The sequence below is a fragment of the Cynara cardunculus genome, assembly GCF_001531365.2.
Source record: "Cynara cardunculus var. scolymus isolate 2C chromosome LG 9, CcrdV1, whole genome shotgun sequence".
In the NCBI taxonomy this organism is placed as follows: domain Eukaryota; kingdom Viridiplantae; phylum Streptophyta; class Magnoliopsida; order Asterales; family Asteraceae; genus Cynara; species Cynara cardunculus.
In genome coordinates this window covers 16,687,808-16,700,838 of record NC_037536.1, presented here as the reverse complement: position 1 = coordinate 16,700,838, position 13,031 = coordinate 16,687,808, and the positions used below count along the sequence as shown (strand labels likewise).

At 32.9% G+C, this 13,031-nt stretch overlaps 2 protein-coding genes and 1 pseudogene across 2 annotated transcripts; 2 read left to right on the top strand and 1 right to left on the bottom strand.

Annotated features, from left to right (window-relative positions):
• The first annotated feature begins 799 nt into the window (after positions 1–799).
• LOC112518794 lies at positions 800–1,000 on the top strand (annotated as a pseudogene).
• LOC112517669 lies at positions 818–4,885 on the top strand. The gene is made up of 5 exons (XM_025125044.1): positions 818–1,019; positions 1,119–1,214; positions 1,395–1,482; positions 2,437–2,638; positions 4,512–4,885. The coding sequence occupies exons 1-4, from the start codon at positions 963–965 to the stop codon at positions 2,529–2,531; spliced, it is 336 nt and encodes a 111-aa protein (XP_024980812.1). The 5' UTR covers positions 818–962; the 3' UTR covers positions 2,532–2,638; positions 4,512–4,885.
• A 735-nt stretch (positions 4,886–5,620) lies between these two features.
• On the bottom strand, positions 5,621–6,096 carry LOC112518591 (putative lipid-transfer protein DIR1). The gene has a single exon (XM_025126343.1). The coding sequence runs from the start codon at positions 6,056–6,058 to the stop codon at positions 5,762–5,764; it is 297 nt and encodes a 98-aa protein (XP_024982111.1). The 5' UTR covers positions 6,059–6,096; the 3' UTR covers positions 5,621–5,761.
• Positions 6,097–13,031: the final 6,935 nt, after the last annotated feature.

The following is a 13,031-nucleotide window of genomic DNA, read 5'->3' as shown; positions in this document are numbered from 1 at the left end:
GATTGTGTTAGATTTTGGTAGACTATGTTTCCAAACTAAGTTAGAGTAAATTACGTTTTTCGGCCCTGTGGTTTGTAAAAAATTGCGGCTTTTGTCTCTGTGGTTTTCATTCCTGTGGAGGGACATGTAGGGAAGGTTGCATGGTGGGTTGCGGAATTGCAGAGTAACGAAATGCAAACCATGGGATGCTCAGTGTAATTATTTTGAAACAAGGACCATATCCAACTTTTTAGCAAACCATAGGGACCAACTGTGTAATTACTCTAACTAATATATATTGCATACATCGGGTAGCTAGATTCGACTCGTTAGTAATGTCGAGTATAGCTCGAGTTCAAGTTAAGTCTACTCGAGTAAAATGTTGATCGAATCTTGACAGAGTTGATCTCAAATGGCTCACGAGTTATCCTATCTCGCATAAATGCATATAAATAAAACAAATCTTAAATAAAACAAATCTGTTTTTTTCTTCTTCATGATATTGGATTAATCCTTTTAATTGCACATAAATAAAACAATTCTTTTTTTTTTCATGATATTGGATTAATCCTTGTTGTGCAATATTAATGAACAGAAATTTATCATAACATATGCAACTTACCGAAAATATATTTCTAATTTCTCCCCCTTTTCATCAAAGCTCTTTAATCACAGTAACAATGGCGACATTGTTACTGTGACTTGTACCTCATGCCTAAAACGTTGTACTCTGCATTACTGTTTGCAAGTGGTCTAATCCCACATCGACAGATGCCACAAAGATACGCAGTTATATAAGGAGGATGGATAGATAGCAAACACGACCTTACTTGAACAGGATCTGTTCTATAGGCTCGTACCTCTGTATTCTTGATTCCTAAGAAGACAGAAACCCATGTCTGGTTGATGAACTACGACCATGTAACCAGAGCGTGATTAACAGAAAGCCATGGCTCAGTAGATGATCGTTGCCATCCCATCTGATGGGTTCTGGCATGGTTACATGGTTGTCTGACAGATACATTCCATTTTTATTTTTGGTAGAATATTGTTCTGATTCTTCATTTCAGTTCTTGATTTTATGTAATGAATAGTCGGGTTTTATTTTGTTATTCTCTATCTCGATTCTTGTGTTGTAGGTGTATTTGAAGTTTCTGGAGTGGTATACTGGTATGGACAACGTGATCCACTTTCAGATGCAAAACAAGTGTTTGATGAAATGCTTCTATGGGCAGGTTATGATTTGTCTTTGCTATGATCATGCATTCGTACAGAATGAATTCCCTTTTCTATCTTATGTTTTCTGACAGCAATCAAATCCTAGTTTTTATGTAATAATGCGTTATGGAATTTGTAGTAGAAGACTACAAGTACTGATTTAGTTATATTCTTGATCTTTGATCCTTGTCTTGTAGGTGCATTTGAATGTTCTGGAGCTGTATGGAAAATGTGGCCTAGTTTTTGATGCAAAGCAAATGTTCTATGGAATGCTTCTGTCTGGAGGTAATGATTTGTCTTGACTTGATCATGGATTCATTGCAGAAGCTTGTGATGCCTATATGTGTTTACAGAAAATTTACTGTATGTTGGGAGTCATATGATTGATGGGTTTGTCAAGAATTGCCGTTCCAATCATAAAGGGGGAACCCATCAATTGCTCGAAAACCCAGTCAGAATTTCTGAAAACTTAAGAGAGCCTAATTTTGGACCTGACCATAAGCCAATGACTGATTGAAAAGATGTATTCATCCATTTCCAATTGGCAATCAATCAATCCTTTTCATTTTCACTTCCATCTCACTTTTTTCTCCATGTTTCTCTGCAAGTGTTCACTTATATTACTTTACCTCTCATAATTCATAACATACTAAAACTGATTGATTTAAAAAAGAGATTGCTCGAAATTCTTCTTGAATGAGTATATATTTGCAAAGCTTACCTTGATATAAGCTAATATAATGACATTTATACTGAAAGATCCGATCGTGGCCGGCATTTTGATTTCTTTATATATGTTGATTACATTCTTGATAATCTCTTTATTTTGCCCATGTCCATCTTGAAACAGACTGCATTTAAGTAGACGGAAAAAAGAAATTTCCAGGCAGTTGTGACATTTGGATCCTTTTCAGTTAGCAACTAGTTAGCCTTCTTCGTTCATTAAAATATCACCTACCTTTTACTATTGTTATTTTAAAGTACACCATTTTTTTTGGGTTCAACACTTGAATGATGTATGTGGGAGTATATTTGGTCATGACTGATCGAATGAAGCCTTGTCATGAGATTAATCAATATAAAGAGACAAGATCGTAGAAGACGGAAGGACAGGAAAAAAGAGCATAGCATATATTTTTACTTACAGCAATAGGAATGTTGTACCATCCAATAATGGAGATCATTAGCAGGAAGAGTGCAAACCTTTTGTTTTTAATGTTGATGTTGCTTTGTTTTCAGCTACATTCAAAAGCACAAGAAGATCCATCCTACAAAGAGATCCTGGTGGGAGTGATTCTAGCTATGGGATCATGGGTTGGAAAGACTGTTCATAGCTGCATTCCAATGGCAGTTTCCGACTTTTACAACAATCATTACAAAACAAGGATGGTTCTTCACAATAGGGATGTCCATGGAGAACCACTGCATGCTCTATCTGCTGGTAAGTCTTATTTAACTATACCAGATTTCTATTGCAAAGAATGTAGGAAGATACATAGTAAATACCAAACTAACATATGAAGAGCATAATCCAAGAAAGCTGTCCTATAAAACAATTTCTAAAATGTTGTCCATATTGACTACAATACTTCTTGAATGCTTGAAATTTAGAGAAGTTTATTCAAAGCTTATATAATCAGAATTTGAAATTTAGAGAAGTTTATTCAAAAGCTTATATAATCAGAATTCTTAATTCAACCCGAAATTCAACAATAAAAAAATATCTTATCAGCTAATTTGTTTGAAATATAATAATCCGACTCTTTTATAATGGATGTTGTTTCAACAGAAAGCCTCGAGTTTTATTATAAGAACTAAAGTAATAACGGTTGAATCATAGTTTGAAGCAGTGGCGGAGGCAGTAGGACGCTAGCTAGCTGGTTGAGTTTCCTCTACTACAGGAAGGAATATTTTATTTCTATTATCGTGATTTTTCCTCTCAAATGTTCTTCCCCGAACAACCAAAGCATCTGATGTGGAAGCATTCATTTGCTTATCAACATGTCTAATCTCGTAATTCATTAAACCATTTGAAACTTCCTCAAAACCATTGAAACATTGAGTTCTCTACTAAACATTGAACAAATTCAGTTAGCATCAAAGGCAAACTCAATTAGATACTGGTATGGTTCCTTATGGAAGGATATATTAAGAACAACTTGAATTTTGTTGACACCAGTTTGAGGCCATATGCTACACCAAAGGAATATGCTGATGCTTTGTCACTTGGGAGTAACAAAGGTGGTGTTGATGAAATTCTTTACCTTAAAGGAATTTTTTACGCGGTATCCATTTGGCTACTCCATGACCCTCTCTGAAGCTACCATTAATGGTTTTGGCTTTGTAGGTCTCCTCACTGAACCATATTTAACTTTAAGCTACCACATTTCTATTTTAGTTTGTCTCAAAATAAGTGTCCGCTCCCATTCAACTCTTGATTATGAGATGGAAAAAGTATTTGCCTCTATTATTAAGGATATTATTGTCATTTAACTAACTAAAAATTCTAATAAGTATACATTCCTAAAACTAGTGTTGAGATTTGTAGCTAGTGTTGATAGGAAGTAGGGGGTCGGGGATCTTTAGGGTAGGATGGGCGGATGTTTAGAGATCTACGTTAGATATAGGGTTTGTGTATATTGTCTTACTTGACACATATTTCCTTTGTATCTTGTTGGAGTCTCACATCGGCTAGACTTGGACCATTTCTCCTGTATATATGTTGGAACCTCCCCTTTCATGTTGAGGCTCGGCATATTCATGAGGCTCACTAAGGCACCATGCCTTGGCTAAGGCGCCATGTGGGCCTAGGTGTGTCTCATAGAGAATTACTAAATACCTATTTAAACCCTAAGATTAAATTAGTTTTCTCATCTCCTAGATTTCTTAAAAAGAAATGTTATTAAATGGATGACATAAGTTAAGTCCTAATATTAAATACCAAGTCCTTAGAACTTCAAGCCTCCTTCTCAATAAATACCTAGATCTTAAAAGTTCTCCCCCACGACTCACGCTTTAAACCCTTCTGCCTCTATTGAAGTATTGTTGGTTGCTGCATTGGAGGCTTGTTGTGTGTAACTGTACGTGTGAATGTGTGTGTATATAGCTTGATAAGATGCGCCTCACATTCCTGAGGCCCGCACCTCACACCTAGGCCCCGGGACCCAGTTGCGCCTAAGTGCTCCTTGAGCCTTTAACAACTTTGGCGTACATCTCACCCCTGACATACCCTGCGTTATGGGTTTGTTTGGTTACAATTTGTAGAACAACTCTACCTGTTCTTCTTCCTAGTTAAATGTAGCTATAATTTGCAGGCATTCCCTCAATGTTGACGGTTCACCCTTGGCCCCTGATCTCGAGACAGATTGTAAGATTATGAGAAGATGGGACTTTAAAGAAGTTGGAGGATAAGTGGTTTAACCAACAATCAGGTCCGCGCTCCAAGGATTCCACCAAAATTCTAAACCTTAAAGACTTCCATGGTCTATTTTTTGTCACTGCGGTCTCAATGGCAGCTGCCCTTTTCCCATCAATGCTTTATTTGGTTCATGAGAAACTACATTTCACCTACACGATGCTGGCTGGAGGAAAGCTGGTGTTCATATTGAGGTTTCTCGTGCCTAAAACTGGTAATGCAGTTGAAAAAAGATGAACGAAACTACATTTAGGGTTGTTAGCGAGTCGAGTAGATTTGTAGGTTATTCGAGTTTGGCTAGAAAAAATATTACCAGGCTTGACTCGAGCTCTAATAACTTTTCAATAGTAGGGCTCGAGCTCGATACTCGTTTAGAGGCTCGAGCTCGATACTCGTTTAGAGGCTCGAACTCGAGATCTATTAACCCGTTTATTGGTACGACCTCATTAATTTTCTATCCCTAATTCCCAACTAATTGTCAACAATTAGATTCTTCATACAATTCGATCGTTTAATTAATTATTTGGTGTGCATCTTTGTTGTTATTTACGGCCCATTCACCAACGCTTATCCAGGTAAGTATTTACGGGCAAAATTCAACACTATCAATTACTAATTGGGTAAGATTTTAGTCCACCAAAACGGTATCGTAAGCAACAATTTATGCGGTAAGTGTTAGCCATAATAAGAGTCGTCGACATCACTTACCAGGTAAGACTCTTAGTCATTATCTCCGCTCTTACCGGGTAAGATTTTTTGTCCTTGCCATATTGATTCAGTAAGATAATGTAACCTAGTAAGCACTTACCCAAATAAGCATTTGATAAACAACCCGTTAGTGTTTTTTATTGCACCTCACGGTCAAATAATTGATATATTATCTAAATTTCATGACTTAAATGGTCATTTGATACATCTGGTGAGTTTAAAACTCATAAAAATCAATATTTGTATGAGTTTTATCGTATATAAATTACTTCAAAAACTCGTAAAATTAAGTTATTATCATTTAAAAGTAACGTATTTGATATATTAATAATTTGACCCTCCGATCTGAAAGTTTCATACACACAAACACAAAATATATTACAACGTTATTCCACCACGTATAACCAAACCGAAAAAAATCCAACCACCGTGATCAACCACTCAGCACGGAGGAGAAGGAAGGTTGCATTTGGCCGGTAACGCTATTGCGAGTGTTGGGTCGATCCCGAAAGATGGCAAGAACCTTGACTCCTTATACGAACACAAACACTTCAAGTCCGCTCCCGCAATCGCTTTACAACATTCCGGGCTCGGGTCAGCCGGATCCGGAGTTGTGACGGATGGTTTGCATGCCATCAAACCATCCTCAGTCATATCACATATTTCCACCGCCTCTAAACCACCAATCACCACCACCACCACCATCAAAAACACCACCGCCATCGTCCTTGCCACCATCACAGTGTTAGTAAGTTTACCGATGAGTTATGTAGTCACGAGATAGAAATGGGTTATGGAATGCAAGTGGTATTTAAGGGGCCTGAAGTAGGGTCCGAACTAAGAGAACCCGTGATTGAAATCACGGACGAGGCGTGGACCCGTGGTTTGGGCCGGAGTGGAGTCATGTTAGTTTGTCATTTGTGTGTTTTCTGTTGGACCATAATAACCATAATAATTATACATCGCCGGATATGGTCGAAATTATTTTTCTGGTTTTGGTTCTTTATATATTAGTTGTGTGCCCGTGCAATGCGGCGAGAGCCATGAATTTTAACGGTTTTGAAGTTTCACTGGTTTTATAAGATAAGATTTAACGATGATATAGGTTACACTTGGTCTTTACATATTAATACAATTTGAATAAATAAGAATTATGGTTCCAATTACAGACTATCGATGAAAAAAAATTGTATAACAGCTTAAAATCCAATATATTTAAAATCCAACATATTTAAACGACTCCACAAATGTGTTAGATTTACACCAAGAGCAAAGAACCAAAAAACTTGAGTTTTAAGATAAACACTCAAAACCAATAAAAAAAAACTACAAATTTGATAGATCATAAACCATGAAAAAACAAAAAAAAGATGCGTTTTTGAATGAAATTTCAACTGCTTACCATCTTTCTTGTCCAGAAACTCATATTAAGGTTGAATTAATACATGTATATATATTTCAAAAAAACCATAGAACATATTAATTCAGAATATATTATGCAATGCAATTTGGACAGTCTAACCCCAAAATATATAGTATATATATAAATAAATAACTATAAAATTATAAATCGTAAATATTAAAAATATTTTTTCACAATATATATAATATATAATAATATAATTAAGTAAAAAACTATTCAATATTGAACTCATTTCGAAGGTATTAATGAGACGATTATAATGATGTAACTTGTTAAAATAAAAATGTATTTTTAAACATGTTTTAATTGATATACGATTATGTATGTTAATTTGATAAATGTTTAAAATGGAACATTTAAAAGTAAATGACGTAAAATAAATTAATTAACTAATTATAGGGGTATAAAGTGTAAATTTAAAATTATAATTTTAAAAAAATCGGTTATGAGTGGGTGAATGTATGTGAGGAGAGGAGGGGGTAAAAAAGTGAAAAAGTATAAAGATACAAAGGGTATCTTGGACATTTAGTATGTTAAGACTTTAAGATTTTTGTTAAATTTGCTTAATAAGATAGTATATATATATATATATATATATATATATTATAAGCATTAATTGTGTATGTATAGGTTTTTCTACAACTTTTTGCTTCGTAAGAGTGTAGGATTTGTAAGATTCAATTTAAATCATAAAAAAATTAGTTAAAAATAAAATTCAGTATAAATAAGGGGCCGTTTACCCAATTGCTTATCCGGTGAGCGCTTACCGATAGGAGTCAACACTATGATTTTATAGGTGGGTTTAAAATTAAGGGTTCAGATCTCTTCTTACATTTCTCAGCTTAACTCTTCTTCTCACACGATTCTTTACCTAGATTTATATTGTTAGTTTGAAGACTGGGTGTAAATACACCGAAATAAGTATTGATACAGATGTCAAAATAAATAACATAAAATTCCAGTTATAAGAAAAATCTTGATCTTTATTATATAAAATGTTCAAATTTGGGTCAACGAAGTCAAAAGATTTAAAACTTGTCCGATACATATAAAATAAAATAAAAAACACAAAAGATGGAGATATAACAAAGAGGAACAGAAGAAAAAACAAAAAAGAAATTATTTCAAATATGAGTTAACGAAAAATCAAAAGATTTAAAATTTGTTTGATTTATATAGTTTCCAGTAATTGCTAGGTAGAATATCAGGATTCAGTATCGAGACTGAGGATCCTGTATCAAAGAATGCAATAACTGAGATGAGTTTAGCATATGTGGAAGTAAGAAGGTGAACTTTTGCTAGTGGTGCAGGCTGCGCTCTTTGTAGGGGTCGTATCCGAGGGGTTGGGGTTAGAATGAAACCAATAGTTTAAGAGGTGGAGATATGACAAAGAGGGAAAAACAAAACCAGTTCAAATTTGAGTTAACGAAGTCAAAAGATGTAATTAAAGTTTATCTGATTCATATAAAATGAGAAAACATAAGAGGAATAGATTAAAAAGGAACATAGAACTGGTTGAAATTTGAGTTAAAATCAAATCAGAAGATTTGAGTTTTATCTGATTCATAAAAAATGAAACCGAACCAGTTGTCTTAAGATATTTTTAAGCAGAAGAAAAAGCGAAAAAAAGGTTGAAATTCCTTAGATTCCATAAAATTCCATTGGAGGAAGAAGGTGTTGGTGTAATGAGAAATCAACATCAAAAGTTGCAGTGTTTTTAAAGATTCAGGTACCAAAATATTCAATTCAAAGGCTGAGATGGTGTTGACACTTCCATATGCTGTAATGTATTTGTCCTGCCTTCAATTGTCATATTCTACCTGCTTTTTTCTCAGGGTACCGTGTATTCGTTCCACTGATTTTTGTAAGTAAAATTTCGTACGGTACGAAAAACGCACACGTTAAACTTTGAGGGATATTAATAAAAAAACAGAAAAATCTCTCAAAATCAACCGAAAAAGTCCTTTGAACTCAATCAAAAAACTTAAAAAGATCCCTCGATACAATGGAATTTGGCTATAACACAACGTAGGACTTTGCGGACATTTGATCCACTTTAAAGGTACATCCGTTCGACAAAAATCTTGGGTCTGCCGGTGCTTTTAGCTATATAATACAAAATAGGTGTTGCTTACTATTTGAAACTTTTTAATGCTAATTCAGAGCATTGGAAATATAAAAAGAAATTTTGAGGTTTATATGTATCTGATGAGATTAGTAGCGAAAGGGTTCGGTTGTTCAAAATGGCATGTAGAAGGGTTTCATTTAGAATCGTCTTCTAAACCCTATTAAAAAAAATTAACGTCAGGGGAGTTTATCCGACGCTTACCTGTTAAGTGCTTAATTTACCAGATAAGACCGTATACGATAATTTAGTCGGTAAGCGCTTACCAATTAAGAGTCGTTACCTTCACTTAACGCGTAAGATTCTCCAACATTATTATCACTCTTATTGAATAAGATTCTCAACTCTTGTTATGTTTATCCAATAAGACAAATGATCCGATAAATAAACAACCCTTAATGTATACGAGAAGAAATCAGTAAAAAAATTTGCCCGATAACATTGTATATGAGCGATCAAATGAAAACCGCCCTCATTTGTGTAAACCATGTAAACTAATCTCATCCATCCATTTTCTTGATCAATGGTAAAGATTAGTTTAGTTTATTTTAAGAAATTTAAAAAATATATATTAAATTTTTTATTTTATAGTAGCGAGAAGAGCAAAATGGTAAACCCAACCATATTTTCATCATGCACCATATTCAGCACCCTATTCATCATGCACCATGTTTCACTTATCCAATGAGATTGTTCACGCACTCATATCCATTTCATGTTGTACCCATTTCATCATGCACTCATTTCATAATCATTTTCATTTACTCCATGCACCAATTTCACCATGTATGAAACCGGTTTCGTGAATATATTTTTTTCTATTATTGATTTCATAGATTTATTAATCTAATAACTTACGATTTTCATGAATCTTGACAATAATAAACCGAGACACAATATAACAAAATCCAATTTTTAATATTATAATTTAATTAAATATTTAAATGATACCATTTATAAAATTTCTTTTATTATTTTATCTTAATTAAGATTTATTAATAACTACCATATTTAATAGAAAACAATGCAAATGACCAATATATCCTTAATGATTAAATTTAATTAGAAAAAAAATGAAATTTTCTTATTGGTCGAAATCAGTTTACACAGTTTCTAAGAATTGCACGATTTTCATTTGAATATGTGTTGAATTTAAAGTAAAAACAAAATAAAAAATTCAAATAATATTTTAATAGAATTTAAAATTATCCATTTGAAAAAAAAAAGGAAATGAAAAAGGGTGGGACTGCACTGGAGCAATGGCTGTGTAGTTGCAGGAAAATGTTGAAATTTTATGGCGTTTGCTGTGTGGGCACAAAGCACAAGAACTACAATACGATGCGTCTACTGTACCCTTTCAACACTTTAATACTAATTTATATATTACTTATTTTTTCCATTATATTTATTTAGAAATTAAAACTTTTCTGTTAAAATAGAAATTTTATAGATTTATCAATTTTTTGCTCTAACAATTATGCTAAAGACTAGAGCGAGAAATTTATAAAACTCTAGTCCGTTCCGTCCATAACGATAGTCGTCACCGCCACCATCACTACAATGTCGTCACACCACCCCATCGTCGCCACATCATTACCCCCGCCATCGCCACATCATTACTTAATATGATAAAATGTTATAGAAGAATAATTGCGTCATTTATATTTGAAAACAATGGGATGTCTCGATACACACAACAAAAGATGATAACTTTAAACAACTTAACTTTTAAATGAGTGCAATTAAGTAGCTTTTGACCGATCAACTTAAATGTTTTGGCAATGTGCACACTTACACAAACAGCCATGTTGCTTTGGTTTGGTGTCGGACCCAAAATCCACTCTTTGATGTCTTGATTTCAAATTTTTTGATATAGTTTTTAACTGATGTTATATTCAGGTTCTTATCAGTCATATTGTAATCTTCAGTATGATATTTAAGTATACAATACATAGTTGTGACTTCCGATATCCCGTAATGATAGAATGTATGTATAGAAAAAGACGTAGGAGAATGTATTATTGAATAAGCTACGTATTTTCCCCATTTTAATTTATTATGTAAAGGAAAAGTTTGATACGATGTATAGTGTGGTTTTATCTCCTCTTTTGCTTTGGAAAAAGGTTTGCCAAAAAGAAAGGGAAAGAGAAAGGCTACGTAGGAGATACGTGTCTTTCCAATTGTCTCTCTCACCCCATCCCCCCACATATGTATACATATATAGTCGGGCGACAACTAGTGTGAGAAGGAAAGGTAAGATGAGAAGCGTAAGAAGAGGTATGGATCTTTGATCACATTTAATCTTAAACCCACTCATGAATCACGCTTGATATGAGGATGATCTAGTGCATCTCATCTTAATGTGCATCCAAGAGTGGAGATCATTTCTTATGTTTTTTACCTTAACTCTCCTCAACCGAACCCAACCCTATATAGTCATAGGTTCATTTTGAGAAGTGGTAAGTATATAAGAAGTAGAGAAGTGATCATAACCGTTCATCTGGTCAAGATTTGCAACTTTGACTGGGAAGCCTTGGATAATATCTTGCATGGTATGTGGAAGATAGATGGGTAGTTTTGTAATTTTTTACAAATATGTGGCAAAACAAGTGCATATGTGAACCATGTGATTCGCATATGAATTATATGTATGTGAAACCGTGTAATTTATATATGAACTATTTAACTAATTCACATATGAACTAATTAACTGATTGAACATGTGTGATTCACATATAAACTAATTAACTTATTCACATATAAACTTATTAACTGGTTCACATATGAACCATGTGTTCACATATGCACTTGTTTGCTGCCTATTTGTAAAAGTTATGAAACTACTCCTCTATTTTTCGTTTAACCAGTCAAACCGCAAATCTTGACTAATTAAAGACGTAATTTTAAAACTGTAATCTTGACCAATTTTAACCGTATGTTAAGATCATTTTTTACTTCTCAAATACTTATCACTTCTTAATTGAACTTCTCCCTATATATACAGACAACTAATCTTTTGTTAATTAAATTGATGTTAACTTTGTTAACCTCCATTGACCAATCAAATTTCATCATTTAAAATGGTTGCATTCCACATTTTGTAAAAGCAACAAGGATATATTTGTATTTTTAGTATTAAAAAAAACTGTTTCATTAATCATTTCCTTGATTATCTCATTGATAATTATGGAGATTATTAATTTGTTTTAACACACACACTCTCTCTTTCTATACTATATCATAAAACATTTGATAAAAATTCTTAAAAACCTTTTATTATGCATATTACTTAAAATTCAATATTACAAGTAAATTGTGTCTAAGTACAACTTACTAAAGCTTTATGTTTGAATTCGTCTAACTAACTGCAGATAAACATAATCAAATAAAAAATAAACATCTTATTTTAAATATAAAAAATCTAAAATATAATTAGGATAATCATTGAGTTCTAATAAAATACTTATTTATTAAATCAAAAACTAAAAAATGAATTAAAGAAATATACAAAAAAAAAATTCAAATAGTTAGTTTGGTACTAATATCAATTTTTTTTTTTCAAAATTTTATGATATCTTTATATTTATATATTTATTCAAAAATAAAAGCATTATCGTTTTCTCAAAACCACATAAAACCGTAATATAATATCGACTGAGAAAAAAAATGAACATTAAATCGAGATGTATCTCGTTGTATTGTGCGAGTACCGTCCTAACGTGTGTATGTGTATGTGTGTGTGTATATATATATATATATGTATATATATATATATATATAATTAAGATAGCCTAAGAAATCAAAATCTGGTTAGAATGGTGATGGAAGGTATGTAAAACCAAGTGAAAGTTAAAGTGAAAGTGAAGATAAAAAAGATGTTTAAGGTTTATAAATGCAATTGAAGGCATCTGTTTTTGTCAGCAATCAATCAAATGTAACTCGTTAGATAAAAAAAAGTTCATCCAACGGTTTAACATTTTTCTCACCATTTTGGACGACAACTCTTATATATATATATATATATATATATATATATATATATATATATATATATATATATCGATGTTTAAACGAGAACACCTTTATTTTACGAGAACGCAAGAACACCCCATCATTTATGATAATACATGTGAGGGGACTTGGTGGTGTGTAGAAAAATGTGT